General features: G+C 37.9%; 1 protein-coding gene across 2 annotated transcripts in view; it reads right to left on the bottom strand.

Annotated features, from left to right (window-relative positions):
* Positions 1 to 18,117, bottom strand: part of cdk5rap1 (CDK5 regulatory subunit associated protein 1) — a 49,938-nt gene that overhangs the window by 14,034 nt on the left and 17,787 nt on the right. The window contains exons 4-11 of one of the 2 annotated variants that reach the window (XM_051932569.1): positions 17,698 to 17,732; positions 16,120 to 16,220; positions 14,031 to 14,241; positions 13,638 to 13,758; positions 11,132 to 11,362; positions 6,428 to 6,525; positions 6,184 to 6,239; positions 2,396 to 2,526 (exon numbers count right to left, since the gene is read on the bottom strand). In XM_051932569.1, the coding sequence (XP_051788529.1) occupies positions 2,396 to 2,526; positions 6,184 to 6,239; positions 6,428 to 6,525; positions 11,132 to 11,362; positions 13,638 to 13,758; positions 14,031 to 14,241; positions 16,120 to 16,220; positions 17,698 to 17,732 (984 nt within the window). Of the gene's footprint in view, positions 1 to 2,395; positions 2,527 to 6,183; positions 6,240 to 6,427; positions 6,526 to 11,131; positions 11,363 to 13,637; positions 13,759 to 14,030; positions 14,242 to 16,119; positions 16,221 to 17,683; positions 17,733 to 18,117 lie in introns of both variants that reach the window. The other variant, XM_051932570.1, reaches the window with a different exon arrangement.

The following is an 18,117-nucleotide window of genomic DNA, read 5'->3' as shown; positions in this document are numbered from 1 at the left end:
CGTGCGGCGCCTGCATTTGACTACTTTTTTCTGTGCCCGCGCCGCCTCATTTCTTTGACTCCTTTTTTCTGTGGTCTTGTCCGCCTCTCGCGGCCCCTCATCCGCTTCTCGCGGCCCCTCATTTCTTGGTGCGCCTGCATTTGACTACTTTTTTTTGTGCCCTCGCCGCCTCATTTCTTTGACTCCTTTTTTCTGTGGTCTTGTCCGCCTCTCACGGCCCCTCATTTCTTGGTGCGCCTGCGCAGTACGTCTTTTTGCGGCTACGGCCCATGGCCGGATGTCCCTGCGTCCATCCGGTTTAGCATTCTCGGTTAGTAATATGGATATATATACTGTACATACAGTATATATATATATATATATATATATACTGTACATACAGTAAATATATATATATATTGTACATACAGTACAATACATATATATACGGCGGTTCAAGTCACAAAGGCAGAATGAGTTCCGAAAATAGTTGGGATGCCAACCCGGCCAAATCTATTTAACTTCAAAAGCAACAGGGGTGCGGTGGTGCTCAAACATAAAGAATGCTGGCAGTCACCTCCAGTTCGCCCTCTGGTGGTCGTTCCAAATGTGAACTGAATGATAACATACATACAAGACCGCTAAATCACCCTCCAACACTACCCAGAAGGGCGTGGGTTAGGGTTGATTTCACCCTATAGTATTTTTAGTTGACCAATGAGAAACATTTGTACCAAGTTTCATGAAAATCGCGCCAGCCAATCGGAAGTGATGCTGGAACATACATTCATACACACACATACATTGACTTTTATATGTATACAGTGATCCCCCGCATTATAGCGGTTCAGTTATCACGCCCCCTCTATATTGCAGATTTTTCTGTGGAACATATCTAATTTTCTATCGCGTAAATCTGCGGTTTTATAGTGATCGTTTTTTATGGGTTTTTGACAACTTTTATGTTGAAATAAGCATTTTTCTATGCTAAACTATTAATAACAACAATGTATTACTGTAATTGTAACATTTGTAACCTGTACTGTATATAAATGAAAATGGAGTAAAAATTCAATAAGTACGTCATACCTGTAGTATACCTTGCAGCCAATTCATAACAAAGAATACGGTTTTCAGCAGTCACTACGTGTGCTAGACAAAAGTTCGTTGGCTAAGTTGCTAGGAGGAGAAGGCTTCAACGACATAACGCATGATGACATTAATGACCTCATCGATAAACACTCAGATCCTCTAACAGACGAGTATTTGATTGAACACACGAAGTCTGCAAGTGAGGAGGAGGAGAAAGAAGAGAGTCCATGGAAGGAAGAAGACGAAGGCCTATCACTTGAACGGCTGGCGGTAGTTGTGAGAACGGCCCAACAACTGCAGGCAATGATAAATGATTGGGATCCCGAAATGCTTCAGGCGTTGCAGTTTTACAATGCCACTGATGCAGCCATTGAAGTTTATAAAAACCTCCTTGCCCAAAAGAAGAAGCAACGCCAGCAACTGGCTATAACGATGTTCCTTACCCCAACAAACAGAGAAGACACGCCTACGCGTTCAGCGGAAGTTGCCATCCAGCAGCAGGAAGATACCCCTCCTAAACCACCTGAAGGCAAGCCTTCAGAAAAGCTGCAAATGCTCTGCTTTGCTGTGCAGTATGTACTCATCCATATATCGTATGTGTTTCCAAAGTGTGTTTTAACAAGTTTACATGTGTATAAAGCGTGTGGGAGGGGTATTTTAAGACTTAAACTATAAAAAAAATGTTTATGTGGTCTTTCTATAGCGCGGATTTTCACCTATCACTGGTAGGTCTGGAACATAACTTCCGTCATAGGCGGGGGATCACCTATAGATAACAAAGCTTTAGTCAAGTTTATTAAGTACTTTATTAGGCATACAGTACATACAATTAAAACTTACAGAACCACATCTTATTCAGATTAAACAATTTACCTGTTAAACGGCTAGGACAGCAGACAAAAGAAACGAATTACAACAAAGTAATCACTGACAAATGCAGAAATATCTAAACAGTTAATGAAAGTTCAGCATGTTCAGTTAACTCAACACAACAGTGGTAAACGACTGCAAGACTCCAAAAAATTTTTTAGAACTGTTCCTCATACAGTGAAATTATTTTTTGTGCTTGTAAGTAAAATGTCTTACAGTGGGTCATGTTTTCACTCATGATTCTTCAATTTAAACATAAAGAGGTAGTTTTCAAGTATTGTCTTTGATTACTTATTATCTTTGAAAAACAAAAGAAACAATGGATTGTCTGCTTTTATAGCTTTCATCTCAGTGGGGGATTTTAGTCTTTTACACAATATTATACTGGAGAATGATTGCTAGAGTTTGACCATTCATCACTTCCAAGTTTAGCAGTGATCATTTTTGTACTTACATTTCTCATGCTGTATGCAAAGAGGTATCCTACATTATATTTCACTGCCCTCATCAAGGAGATGGTCTCCCAGTGGTCTTCCTCTGTTTCATCACAAAAGCCAGCAATAAAATCACTGCTAAGGCTCACTCCTGAAATAAAATCAGAAAGAGCAAGCTGACACAAAACACTATCAGATGATACATTACTTTTGACTCCCATCTTTTTAACAACTGTCTGAGCAAATAGTATTTATTAGTAAAGGGAGATATAGCAAATGTAAAAATGGACAAGGTGTAAAATGAAACTATTTTACAAACCCACTAGATGCAACCAAAGAGCCCAGTGAACAAAACCCATATTACTAACCAAGAATGGTAAACCGGATATGGACGCAGGTACATGGCATGCCCATGGACGCAGGAGACATAGTGTGCAGGCGCCGACAGCGAGCGAAGTCTGATCCACCGAGAACGAAGGAGTCACAGCTCAAAAACGAAGGAGCTCAACTAACGTAAATAAGAAATGAGGCAACGCGCCCATAGGTAACGACACAGCCACACAAAAAGAGGATTCCGCGCTGTACCCCAGAGTCAAACGGAAGAGGCTACAGAGGCCCCACAGGTCCACAAAGATAGTACGAATAGTGCATGCGCCTACAACGTGCTTCTGAACTAAACAGCCACACTACACAGCATGGTCCACGCGCTTCTAACACACCTACAGAGGCCCCACAGGTCCACAAAGATGCGAGCCCGCATGGTTAAAAACAATAGACGTGGGCGCAATAGACAATGCGCGTCTGAAACCGTGGAAGCAAAACTGTCTCGGCTCCAAAACCAAACAGCTCGACTAACGGAGCTACAAAAACGAGCCCACATGGATAAATACAATGTACAAAGATGCCTACAACGCGCGTCTGAAACTGCGGAAGCAAAGCAGGCACGGGTTCAAAACGAACGACCACAACTGACGGAGATACGTACAGAAGTGAGCCCACCTGAATACAATTAATGAACATAGGCGCCTACAACGCGCCTCTCAAACAGCAGAGTGTATAGATAAACGGCAAAGAAAGGAACGACAGACGGCTGATAAACAATTCCGCCAATTAGCTGACAATGCATTCTGTAATGAGTCCACTATTAGTGGACATTCATTAGGATTAATGAATATACTTCCTTTGTTCGTCATCTACACCTTTACACTCCAATATATCACATACATTCATCAATGTATTTCGGGTTACCCAACACCGGGGGTAGGCGAGCGAAGCGAGCATGGGGCGGAGCCCCCTTGTTGTACCTTAAAAGGAAAGGTTTGATACTATGCAAGTCAATGTTATTATTATTTTTACAATAATAACATAATTTACAAGGAGAAATTGTGTTCTTAACTGAAGATTTTTTTTTTTATATAAATTTTACGAAATATTGACCTTTGCTTAAGGTATAAAATGGCATCTATTTGGCATTAGTCCAAACAGAAACAAGGCCTTAAAACCTCAACACACACACACTGTATATACCGTTCCTTGCTCTCGCCCCTGTGGGGATTTCCACTTCACGTAATCACATGCCAGTAGTAAATACCTTACATGCTCTACGGATACACTGTTAAACCTCGGTCAGATTGGGACACTATTGTTTTTTTTTTTACTAGGAATGTAAGAATTCTGGGGACCCACAAGACACAGGCACCATACACTGTGCTGCCCGTGCGTAAATGAATCTGATTGGTCATAAAACACACAAGCAGTCCACAGGGATTACAAGGATAACCAGGTCAACCACCCAAATACCAGAGTAAGAGGACATTCTTCCAGTGTAATGTAAATTCCCACACTCAGAGACCCAGATTTAAAAATGATCATTATGCCAAAACTGTACAAATTACAAAAATAGAACTCTCTCTACCACCGCTGGAATGATGACAATATGTAGCTCTCTTTAATATGCGAACATGGTTAAATAAAAATAATTTAATAAAGAGCAGAATCCAGCAGAATGCCAGCTTGGTGCCATCAGTGTTTATGTCCGGGTGGTGTCAAGCGAGATGCGTGTCAATATTAGTATATTACCACAATACTTGTCTTTACGGTGGCAAGTTTTGCAAATGGCCGTAGTCATCTCAAGTTCTCCATTTACTTTGCGAAATCCAAAGTGAGTCTAGGCAAAAAAATGTGACAAAAATGTTGATCAGTCATGTTCTCTTTTTGAATTGTTTTCAGGACGTGGAGTCTGTCAGCAAAATGTGGCTATGTGGAAAAGTACTCAAACGGCAGGAGGAAGGATGGTGGGAATAGCAGTTGTTTGAATGAGAAAGGGAAGAAGGGATTATCGATAATAATGGTGAAGTGAACCAGCCAGCTCACAGTGGAATTGATTTTTTTCATATTTTACCATTTAATTTTTTTAAAAGTGAATTAAACATAACAGCAAAAGAAACCACCTTTCCGAATTTCAAAGACAGTAAAAAGTTACATTATCTACTGTAGCTGCCGGAAGATAAGGTGTTATCAGGCACGGGTAAAACGTGTATCGAAAGAATTCTCACAGTCCAAAAGTTCATTTTAAAAATATTTAGTGAAAGTTAAAAGCAAATAATCCACACAAGAACAAAGGAGAAAATAGTTATACACGTAGAATAAAAGGCAAAAAAAGGAAAAATGTACCTTTTATAAACTTAGCTTTTCTTGAAAAACTTTAGTTATTTCTATACTTAAAAGGTTCTTAATTTTTTCTTCTGTATGCCTTAAGCATACGGTATGGTACTTAAATAAACAAGTTTTCTTTACGTGTTACTTCACACATTCAAAGAGCCTGTAGGCCATCAAGAACGTCATGTGCACGAGCACGATCACAGTTAAAAAAAGTACACCTTACACATGGCAAGGCTGTCACTAACTGAAGAATAATTTTTACTTGAAGCTGTGAGAAAAGGCAAGAATATACCAATACAATTCTATTTACGGGGGTTATAGGAACCTCCCATAGATTATGCATTGTCATCTAATAAATATTATAAATTTTATAGAACTAGGAAAATGGCTCTTAAATCTACTATATAATAAAAGTCAAGTTCTGTGTGTGTATGTGCCCAGTCCCTCACAGCAGTTTGAGATGTTACTTTGACTTTGGTGGCATGACTGAGTGAGGAAGTGTGAGTGTGAGACACACAAGGAGGAGTAACGGCGTAGGAGGCACTATGAGAGTCGCCTTCAAAGACGGGAAGTGCAGAAGTCAACGGGAGTCGAGCAAAGAGGTGTCTCAAAATGACAGAGTCTAAGAAGCAGGCTTAACATGAACACATGAGGGAGTGCTGGTCAAGACAGAGTTAGACACAGGAGGGTATCGGGGAAAGACGGTGAAGGTATATGTAAGGCAAGAGATAGAATCCGTTTAATAATATTTGCAATTACCTGTCCTTGACTATTCATTTCATGGACAAAAGACAGAGACCTAGACTGAGGTATGTGGTTAAATGAGGAGTAGAGTTAACTGACCAACTGATGTTAAATTAAGAAAATATTTGAAACAAATCCATGTATTCAATGGGTGCTTGTTTTTACCGTTTAAAAAATGAAAAATGTCACTTATGCTACACTGGAAAGACAATCGTCAGAAATAATTCAGAAAACTAAAACAACACAGGAGTCATATAAAGGAATTATATAAATTATATTTCACAAACTGCTTGCTGATCTTTTCCTTTACAGAAATTGGCAGAAATCAGAGATAAATAAACATAAAAAAACAATTCTACCTACCTACACACACACACACAAAAAAAATCACTTCTTGAATTACCTGGTATGATAGTCCTTACATGATCTACAAGCTCCAAATATGCCTCTCGGGTGTAACTGCAAAGTAAAAGAACTATTGAAACCTAAATTTTCAAGGTCTGTACACTGACACACAACACAGCTGCATGCATATTCAGAGATGTTTTCAAAGACACACTATTAAATCATTTATTGAGTTTTAATCATTAAGTTGTGTATTATTATTTTGATCCATAATGCAATATAGCCTGACTTTGTGGACTTACCCCCTACGCATAGCTTGAAGGACACGGTTGCTACCACTCTGTGCAGGGAGGTGAATTTGCTTGCAAATGTTGTGTTTTTCGTGTATCAGCTGTAAAACCTGAAAGACATTACACACGAGAAGTCATCATCTACAGAAAGTTAAACAGGACTGGGAAAACCACGTCATGAACAATCTCTCTAGTTACTGGTGTTCTTTCACTGCAGCTAACATGCTGTATTTGAAATTACAGATACATTTTTTCTTTTTCATTTAGTCTGTATTTAAAAAAAAAAAACAAACAAACAAAGAGTTTCTTTTAGTATTCTTCTCAAAGGTCTTTTCAAAAGATGCAGCCTTCAACCAAACAAATGTAGATTTGAATAATTTAACTGCTTCATACTCAACTCTGGGCGGCACAGTGGCGCAGTGAGTAGCGCTGTTGGGAGACCTGGGGACCTGGGTTCGCTTCCAGGGTCCTCCCTGCGTGGAGTTTGCATGTTCTCCCCGTGTCTGCGTGGGTTTCCTCCCACAGTCCAAAGACATGCAGTTTAGGTGGATTGGCGATTCTAAAGTGGCCCTGGTGTGTGCTTGTGTGTGTGTTTGGTGTGTCCTGCGGTGGGTTGGCACCCTGCCCAGGATTGGTTCCTGCCTTGTGCCCTGTGTTGGCTGGGATTGGCTCCAGCAGACCCCCGTGACCCTGTGTTCGGATTCAGCGGGTTGGAAAATGGATGGCTGGATACTCAACTCTACCTGTGTTTGTTTATTAAAATTAGCCTGACTGGACTGTTTAAATTAAAGAATAAATGCAATCCCCTAGAATAAAATTATAAGTTTGAATTCACTGTCATCTTTAAATAGAGCAATGAAATACTCACTTGAATGTCTCCTACATACCACTGACAGTAATACAATACCAATGACGGACCAAAAAAAGAAAAGACAAACAAACAAGACAAACAACACATATAAGATGCAGCATGCTGTACATACACTAAATATACGAACACACACACACACTGCACTGCACATGCACGCACACACACGTATATATAGAACATCAACTGTATAGACAAAGGCAGTGGAGTATTCAGGCCCTCTCACTTTTTGCACATTTTGTTTTTATTGCAGCCTTGAGCTAAAACCATTAATTTTTCCTCCCTCTTAAGCTATACACAATATTCAATAATGACAGTGGAAAAAAGCATTTACATTTTTTTTGCAAAAGTATAAATAAAGAAAAACTGAAATATCACATTGCCACAAGTATTCAGATTCTTTTCTCAGTACTTAATTGAAGCCCCTTTAGAAACTATTATGGCCTGGAGTCTCCGTGGGTTGGATGCGAATAGCTTGACACACCTAGATTTGGGGATTTTTCTGCCATTCTTCTCAGCAGATGCTCTCAAGCTCTGTCTGGTTGGATGCAGCCCATCGGTGGACAGCTATTTTCAGGTCTCTCCAGAGAGGATCTGTTGGGTTAAAGTCTGGGCAGTGCCTGTGTAACTCAAGGACAATTTCCAGAGTTGTCCCGAAGGTGGTCCTGTGTTGCCTTTGCTTTGTGCTTAAGGTCATTGCCCTTTTGGAAGATGAACCTTCATGCAGTCTGAAGTCCAGAGCGCTCTGGTGCAGGTTTTCACTAAGGATATCTCTGTACTTTGCTCTATTCAGCTTTCCCTCAACCCTTTCTATCCCAGTATCCCAGTCCCTGGTGTTATACAGTTTATTCATGAATTTCCTAACTTACTGATCTAAGAGTTACCAGTTTAGAGTAACCAATCAACCCAACAATCATTTATTTTTTTGTATTCTTTATTGCTGTCTGCCACAGTACTGCAGGCTTTGGAACCAACCAACTTATGTTCAGTTGCTGATCGCGCATTAACCAGGCATCGATCTGTTACTAATAAGTCAAAAAAACGGTTCTGAACACAGTGGTTGTTTTTACTCAATCAGGTTTGCTACTGCAAAGTACACCAACATACTGAATAACTTGCATTTCCTTAGCTAACTGTGAGCTATCTCCACCGTTCTTTATTTCTCACTCGGCTTCTGCTTGCCAACACTGCTCTCATTCTTCTCTCTCATTTTCCCACAATGCTTCCTGTATATTAACTGCTTTCTCACATGATTGACTCTGATCTCAACCCTAAGCAGACTACACGGTCACCATGCCTTTCCAGGTAGCACTCTTCTGAGCACATAGGACTTGTTAAGTACTAATGAAAATGGGTTTTGATGGCATTATTTAAAGAAGTGTATATCTATATATTTTGAAGGTGAAGCTTTGTGGGCAAGAACAGAAAACATTTTCCTAAATAGAAAAATAGGTTTTAATAATTGGGAATTCATAAACTGTTGCACTTCTTTGAAGTCATCTATAAATATTCATATTTACAAACACTATGCATGCCAAACTGAATATAAAAAGACTGCATTCTACATCTTTTAGAAAACTCCAGACTTAAAATAGTTTTAAAATTACATCACATGGGTACACCTCCAGTATAATATCCCTAAATGACCATAAAATGCAGATAATACACAAATCCTTGTAAAACTGCTTTCTGTGCATGAACCTGATGATTTAATTAATATTTACACCAAATATAATCAATATATTTACCTGATCTTAGTGCTGGGAGGTATACCGGTTCAAAACCGTATTTTATTTTTGTTATGATATGGATTTTTCCTATACTGCAATACTGGTTTAAATAGCCTAAACAACGTTCGGAACATGGCACAGCAGGAAACTGTTTAAAGGGGGACTTTTTTTACTGCTACACCGCTAAACACGCATACAAAGGAGTACATGCGTTAGTGGAGGTATTGAGTGGTGAAAATGGACAGAGAACATTCCCGAAACTGAAGCTGTAGCAGACGATAAAGATGAACATGATGACACAGAAGAACTTTTGCCGAAAAAAGGAGCCACGTCTGTTGTCTGGAGATTTTGGTTTTAAAAGGTCGGATGTGGACCAAACAACTATTTACTGCAAATGCTGTTGACCTAAAGTTGTCACTGGAGGCGGTAACACAAGCAATTTGCTGCACCACCTTAGCTGCAAACATGCTTTGGAGTACCATGAATGTATGGAACTAAGATTGGCCCCCTCCACGTCCTCAGGTAAAACTGAAAAAGCGAAAGGACACTCGAGTCAGACATTACTTGTAGATGCATTTGCTAGAAGTACTGCCTATGAAAAAAAAGCAAGTGGTGGATCGAGATAACCAACGCCATTACAATCCATATAACTAATGTGTCAGTGGACAGAGATTGTTAACATTAACAGAAAGTGTAGTTGGTTTACAAAAATATTTACTCTTTATTCCTTTTCTAAGACAACTTCAGTGCAATACAACTTTTGACAAGCACCTCTGAATATTTTACTAAGTCTAAATGCCTCTTTGGATGGTTGAAAATATGTTGTCAAAATTATAGTTTAAGTTGTTTGCAAAATTTGTTCAATAAAAAGGATCTATATTTTGACTGCAACTGTCATGCAATGCGATTCCTTCTCTTCATTAGTGCCACCCCCTTGAAAACTATCACTTTATGAGGCCATGCAAACCTGTATTAATACTTGTGTGCACGTTAAAATGTTTTTTGTACAATGCACAATTCTCGTGACAGTGGAATAGATTATTCTTAGCCAGTCTACTGCAGTAATTGCAGTGGAAAATGTGGTTAACATCCACTCATACATGGGGGAAAAAAATACCGCTGAATACCGTGAAACTGGTATAATTTTGAAAAATACCGTGATATAAAATTTTGGTCATACCGTCCAGCCCTACATGATCTATTTAAGATTCTGGACCATTGTTGCACCCTGAAATGCTCTTACCACCAACTGCCCAGCCTTCGCCCCTTGGACAGCCAAATCACCTCTAACTGCTACTGCTTCTGCTTCCTGTTTACAAGCAGATTCTGAATTTTGAGGACACAGAAAGAAAAGTGGTTCAGCCTAATGAAGCAGATATTTATCGTTACCAGACCAACTGAGTGATTTCTATGTACACTTTGATCAAAAGAACAATGTTCTCCTGTGCACTATGCAATTCAGCTGTCCCTGTTGATGATGTAAGTAAGGGGTTTATTAACACCAACTGACTGCTGTTTTACCAGATATTGTTATTGGCTCAATGAGAGGATCTACAGTTCCTGCATGCTTACAAAAGACAAAAGTTCTTATAGCAAAAAAAAAAAAACACCTAAGTGTACTGTCTTAACGACTAATGACTTGAGGTACTCACTCCCATTCTTAAAAAAGACTGGTTCTGAGACACATTAAGTAATACTCCAGATAGTGTGGGCCGCCTCTTATCACCATAGCTAGTCCACAGAAATGTACTTCAGGCCATGCTGACACACCAGGATGATAAAACCTGCTATTCCAGAGAACTATTCCCAAAACACAGCTCAGGATTTGACGGTGTCAGACCATAACATCTGATTACCTAGTTAATAGGCCTGGAACTTCAAGCCACCCTCTGCAGCTAGATTTTGAACTTGCTAAATGACTAACCCTACCATATGCATATTGACAACATTACTTCCTCCACATTGACTCTAACAGATGCAGCCCCAGACTAGTGTGCCGATTCCTTTGTCATGTGTCTTCATCACCTCATTACCCGTGTGGGGTAGGCAAAGTTCCAACTCAATCATTGAAATTGCTGAGGATACCATCTTGAGAATCAAAAACATAGCTCTATTTACCTCATCTGGGAAGTCCTTAGGATGGGGAGAAGTAAAACGGATCCTCATTTCTGGATTTACATTCGATACTGCTTCAAGAAGCGTGGCAAAGCGTAGACCCCCTTGTTTGTTTCGGTATAGAGTGTGAAAGCCTTTACTTAGCTGTGTAGGCTCAGCTGTGCAGAACTGGACTTCAGAAGTGTCTCTATAGCTGTTAACATTTTGACCCAGTAAAGTGACTTCTTTAACTCCCTGTAAAAAACACAACACAACAATATGACATAAATTACTCATTGACTTACAGGTGTCATTGCTAATTGCAGAACTCTTTTTGAAAAGCAGCCCTGAGGTACTGTATATTAACTCTTTCAATGCGGATGTCGACGGTTCTCGAAATTCAGGGGCAGAGGACGATAATCTGCTGTAAACAGCGACAAAATTTGCTGTTACGTTTTAGTTCAACTCTCTTTGCTCGTACACATACACACACATATATACTAGGGGGCTTTGCCCCCCTGCACTACGCACTAGCCTCTTTGCGGTTCTGCTGCTCAAAAAATAGTAATAATAATAATAATTTGAAAGTAAATTATGTTTCATGTTGCATTAGAGTTATTCGTTGTGTAATACGATTTCGTTCTGTTAGGCTTTGAAATTAACATGCTTTTTAAACTTACACTTTTACTGTAAAATTTCAGTAAAAACAATTTTTTTAATTAAATTTTCGTTGATATTGCATTGAATTTTGATTCTGTGTTTGGATTTTCATCGTGACAATGCAACGTATAACTGCCTGTGATTGAATTTCGTTTCTTTCTCTCTATTAAATAAAATTACTTTTTCGAATTCTATTGTTATCAGCGGAAGATGTACTACATTACCTTTCTTGGATACATCCTTCTACAGTAATTCGTACGGTGGAAGACCGGACGGTGTTAACTGTTGTAGATATTCTTCAGGATATTGTAAGTTGATGTTTTCAACTTCCGCAAGATCACCACCAACTGTTTCAGCATAATCTATTGATACACATTTAACCAGTTTGCCGGGTAACCGATTGACAATTTTCACATTAATTTGTCATTGTTTCTTGGTGCTAGGATTGCCCGTGTACCCATTTTTTCTGTTGATAACCCTTCATGATGAAATTCTTCAAGAAGATTTGGACATAATACGTCTTCTTTAATTGAGAAGTTAAAGTGAGGAAAACGACAAAATTTCTAAGAGCTGAGAGCGCAGGAACTGTGTCTGTGAAAAGCATTCACACGAATGAGGGATGACTGGACCATGGGCATGGCTGAATATGGTTGAGATGAGGGCGTGACTTGAAAAAATCTTTTCAAAAAAGTCTCGTCGCTGGATTTTTTTTATATAATAGAAAGATACAGAATATATATATTATATATATATATATATATATATATATATATATATATATATATATATATATATATACACACACAGTATATACTGTTTTTTTTTTTTTTTACTCGTTTTTATCTAGCCATGGCACTAACTACACCATATGTTCCTTGTTTTTCTTTAAACTTTTTTCTGTATATATACCTAGTCAACCCTCAAACTAATTTTACAGATATCCGTGTAGGTTGCTTTGACTATAGGATTCTGTCAAAGAATTATAATAAAGACAGAATTCTTAAAAGACCTTTACCCAAAATTTACTACATTCAGTCATTTCATTGGTGAAGCACGTGAAGACTCAACAGTGTCCCAATGTATATAATGTAAAGGAGAGATGCATGTGGATATTAAGTTTTCTGTCCTCTAGGAACAAAAAAGCAGCATAGCTGGTAGAAAGGAAAAATTGACCAATGACTGTGTTTTGTCATTGTACAAAAAAAATATTACAGGTACAAATAGGTAACGAGAAGTGCTCCCTAATCTACTTTCTCTTCCATTATGTCACTTTGTGCACAAAGAGATCTCTACTTTTGTGAAGGGCCGTATTTTCAACTGTCACCTTTATTTGAAAACTTCAGACATTTTACAACCCTTTTTTTCCACTTGGAAACCTCCTAAAAGTAAAGTGTGCATGTAGAGGAATTAAAAATAGATCATCATATTGAAGTATACGTTGACCTTCAAATATCAATGTTTCTTTTGCGAGTCTGTGCAGCAAAGTCTATAGTTTAAAATAAAAAGGTTATTTTTTCTTCACTGGATAGAAGTCTTGTTCAACTAATACAAATTGACACCATTCAACCAAACATATGAATATGATGTTTCTGGAAGTGATGAGTGAAGACAAGATGCTGGACTTGAAAAATCCAGGAAAGTCATATCCAGCAGCAGTGCTGAGCTTTGGAAATGTTTAAAGACTAAAATGAAATCTTGGTAAGCAAACATGCTCATTTATCATATTTTGCTTCTGCATATATTTTTTAAATTTCACATGAAATATGTGACTGGTATTAAAAAAATTAATGGCAAGCAAATATGGGTAACAAAAAAATGACCAAACAAATGATTTTATATATCAAACAGATATGAATTTGAAGATGCCCACCTGATCGGATAACATCCTTACTTCCTGAAGAATGGAGGCAACTGGACGGCTTCTCTCTCTGCCTCTAGTGAAAGGAACAATGCAGTAGCTGCACATATTGTCACAGCCTCTCATGATGGAGCTAAAAGACACCAATAAAACATAACAAAAACACTTGTCATCTAATCATTTTAACAGTTAATGGCTTTTTTACAGGATTAACGTAATTTAACACTGTAGAACTTCAATACTCATTCCTTGTTAAAAGTTTAAAATTGAAATGAACGTTCTATCAGATTCTCTGACTCTGACTTGATCAAATTTCAACAAATATGCATATTTGTAAAGTCCACAAGTCAAAAATCCTATAAAAGAAAAGAATACATTTCAACAAATGAAATGATTACAACTCACACAAAAGCTGTCTTTGCCTGTGAATGTACATGGACAGGTATGACATCAGCATACGTCTCCTCCAAAGACAAGAGTACATTGACTGCCTGTTGACCACCCTCAGCTAGAGACAACAGCCGTGGAAGATCACGGTACGCATCTGGGCCTGCTAGCACATCTAGTAGCTTCTCACGTTCAAGTAAATCAGTCTTGAGTCTTTCAGCCATGCATCCTGAATAACATGAAAAAGCTGTTTCAGCATACAATTAAAACACGAGCAAATAAATAAAATACAACATGGAAATAGAGCAATCAATGCTTAAATATTATAAAGAAAGATCTTGTAGCTCTCTAAAACATTTAGAATATTTAGTAGATGTAACAATCTTCATTTTGATAAATTATTACCCTTTTTCTTGATCTGCTGGTTCACACTTAGTATACAATACATAGTTTGCACCCATATAACAATTTGACATGTCTAACTTAACATGACATACACCATCAGACAATACAAGTATTTAAGAAGGAGAATTTTGACATTGTAACAATCTAGAGGGTAGCGCGGAAGTGATTTTTTCCATCCCTGTTCACAGCCAAACTCTGCAGCACCTCAATTGTGGCCAACGCTACATAGCATTAAATTGAGTCCTATGGGATACACACTGTAATACAGGATTCTAAATTCAGTAAGACCATGTCATACAGTCAAAAAACCTGGCAAAATATCCCAGGTATTTGTTTGTTTGCATTTCTTGTCGCTTCTTGTCATCTGGGTGCCCCCTCGGTAAGTTTGTAGGCAGAGTGGTGGGTCTGAGGCAAGGGATCTGCACTGGCAATCGGAAGGTTGCCGGTTCGAATCCCGTAAAAAATGCCAAAAGGGACTCTTCTCTGTTGGGCCCTTGAGCTAGGCCCTTAATCTGCAATTGCTAAGCACTTTGAGTAGTGAGAAAAGCGCTATATAAATGCAAACAATTATAATTATTTTTTCCAACTAAAGGCTCACACTGTCCTTTGACAACAGTGCATGAGTAACGCCAAAGACCCAAGGTGTCTGGCTTTATGTACTGTATGGTAATACATCTATATTAGCAGGTATCCCTTCTTATTAACAAAGGACGGAAAGAGGCCTATGATTTTTGTTGCTTATTTCTTTGATTATTTTTTCATATATTTCAATGACAACACACACAAACACAAAATATGCCTTGAAATTAAAAACTGTCACTTTAATTGTCAAAAATGACAGGTCAGAACCTTAGTGAGTGCTGTAGTAGGACTGGCAAATCAAAAAGAACACAACAGCACAGACAAAAGTGTACAATGTTCTCAGAGAAACAATTCTGGCCTCTCATCAGTCTTGGAAGTATTATTAGGTAATTTCCAAACAATTTAAAGTTGATTATTTTACAGTAAGAAGGACTACTTGTGCATTGAGAATATTCAAGACAACTGCCATTCTTCCACAGGAATGTGCATCTGAAAAAAACAAAATCACCTAAAAATGACAATATGGAGGTCTGAGAAATGACACAGATCCTGAAAATGTTAGCCAGGGATCTACACGCCTATCAGCAGGTATCAAGATTTTGAAATGGCCATGTCAAAGTCCCGACCTCTGACCCAGTGAGCTGCAGTATTAGGACCTTAAGAGAGACATATATAAATACATACCCTCAAATATAAAATAAATAAAGCAACATTTTAAAGAATAATGGGCCTGGTTTGAGTCACGTATGATAACAAATCATGGAACGTGTTTACCCTCAGTCCCCACCATGGCTTTTTCATGTTGCCATGTTTGTTGGTGAATAAATAATTATGTGTTATCCACAAACTTTTTTTTTTTACACTGGTCTGCTATAAAGAAAGAGTGCCATGGATAAAAGCACTCTTTTATGTTTACAAAAGCGAACACACTAAGTAACAAGACACCCTGTCATTAAAGATAATGGTAAATAAAGAAACTAACCATTTTCAAAATAATGATTATAGTTGCCAGTTTAGCCAACAATATACCGAACAATTTGAAAACATAGTAATAAAGATACAAAAACATTTGTAATTAATGTCATAAATAACAAGAATGACAATGTTCCAAAGAAGTTACCCAAAATTCCAATTTTGAGCGGTGGTAGAGATGTGGGACGCTTCTTCTTAAGTGTTACAAGCTGCTGAAGACGGTTCCAAATTGTTTTTTCTGCTTTTTCCCTGTTGACAAAAAAAAAGCATTTATTACTACATTTGTTTAGTTTAACATCTCTAAAAATAAGTGACAGATATAGTTTTGAGTTCCAAATATTCATCCGAGGAAAAAAAGTTAAGTCTTATTTGTAATTACAGGACCATTTCAGTTTAGGTACTTCAAAAAAAAGCACAAATTACTCCTTTACTATAATACAACAAGGCCTTAACACTCTTTGGGTCGACACTTCTTGTTGGTTCATCATTTATTCCAATGCTTTCTGTGACAGTATGAACATTTAAATGTGATTTTGTGCTACATCTTTAGTTTTTACGAGAGTTACAGGAGAACCAACAACTGCGGGATGTGTGAATGTTGTAAAAGAGTGCTAGGGGTTGAGGAGTAACATACTGGTGTGGTCCAAAAAATAAATTAATACATAAAATTAGGAATAGATTCAAGTTCTCCATGAGGCTAGTTTTTCCTTTACCATACATATATATATATATATATATATATATATATATATATATATATATACACATATACATACATATTATAAAATCATTTAAAGGTCACTCCAATTGGCAGTTTTTTTTTTTTTGGTCATCTAAACTGAACAGCAGACGAACGGCTCCACACTTGGAGATCTACAACATTAACAAATTATCAAATTCTTGTGATGGCTTAGAACCAGTCAAAGAGTAAACTGTCTCTGTTCCTCGTCTTTTCTCAGTATGTCACTGTACGTATTCCTCTTTCATCTGGGTCATTCACTGCCATCATATGCTGCAGACTGTTCACAAAATTCACTAAAGTTTGGATCACCTGCCCACTGTTTTGGTGATTTCTTGAGAAACGACCAAAACCTTTCTTTGCCTTTCTCCATAAGGATGTCAACAAAGGAGGTTGTTCTTTCTGTTACCACATCCTCCAACTTCAGCTGTTCAGATTCATTTATCAGGTTAAAACGTTAAGAAATGTCTAGTAATGGTGTCTGCTGCAGGGTTTGCACCATCTTTATCGTTGTTTCTGTTGAGACTGTGTCATTAAAAAGGGCTAAGCCTGTCAAATGTTCAAACAAAAATAAGGGATGCCTTGACAATGCTGCATATGAATTACCATCAACACATTAGTTTGGATAAGTCTTAAGAACTGATAAAAATTCAATGTTACTGAGAGGAGCTCTAATTGCAAATGGTTCTTCTTTCTGCTGTCTGACATAAAAAGACTGACAAAACAGAACAAAATCTGTGATATTCTTGGATTAGTGTGCAGTCATCCTGTTTAATACCTCAAGCTCAGGATACAATTTTGATTTAGATCATGAACATTTTCATTTTTGTAGTTGCTCAGATTAAAGGTTACAGGTAGCATTTGAACCCAGACAACAAACAAGCTGTTTTACAAATGAGCCTTTTACAATAAAAAGACTGTTCGGCCTGCCATTTTACTAACAGTAACCGCTGCCAGAGAAAGGCTCCTTTACCGTGTCTTCAGTACCTGACTGAACATGTAACAAGCAGAATCACATCGGCCTGAAAAGAAAGAAAAACACAATAAATCCATCTGTTTTCCAAACTCATTTATCCTGGGCAGGATGACAGGTAAATTTCATTTGGAATGCTAATATTAAAATAAAAACATGCAAGTTTTAACTGTTTTTACTAGTGGGCAGAAAAATCACCTTTAAAATGAACAGTATAAAAAGAACTGTGCTAGAATACTATATCGTTGAGAACACCTGACAGCTGTTCTATACATCTACACCTATGCATAAAAGCTATCACTCACTCTCATGTTTTAATATTTTATATGAGTTACCGGTATGAAACGCAGGCATTGTATATAATGCCAAGGCAATTGGTAGATAGATAGATAGATAGATAGATAGATAGATAGATAGATAGATAGATAGATAGA

The sequence above is a fragment of the Erpetoichthys calabaricus genome, chromosome 10 (genome assembly GCF_900747795.2).
Source record: "Erpetoichthys calabaricus chromosome 10, fErpCal1.3, whole genome shotgun sequence".
Classification (NCBI taxonomy): Eukaryota; Metazoa; Chordata; class Cladistia; order Polypteriformes; family Polypteridae; genus Erpetoichthys; species Erpetoichthys calabaricus.
Note: the sequence above shows the minus strand (reverse complement) of the source record. Positions and strands in the feature narration are given on the sequence as shown.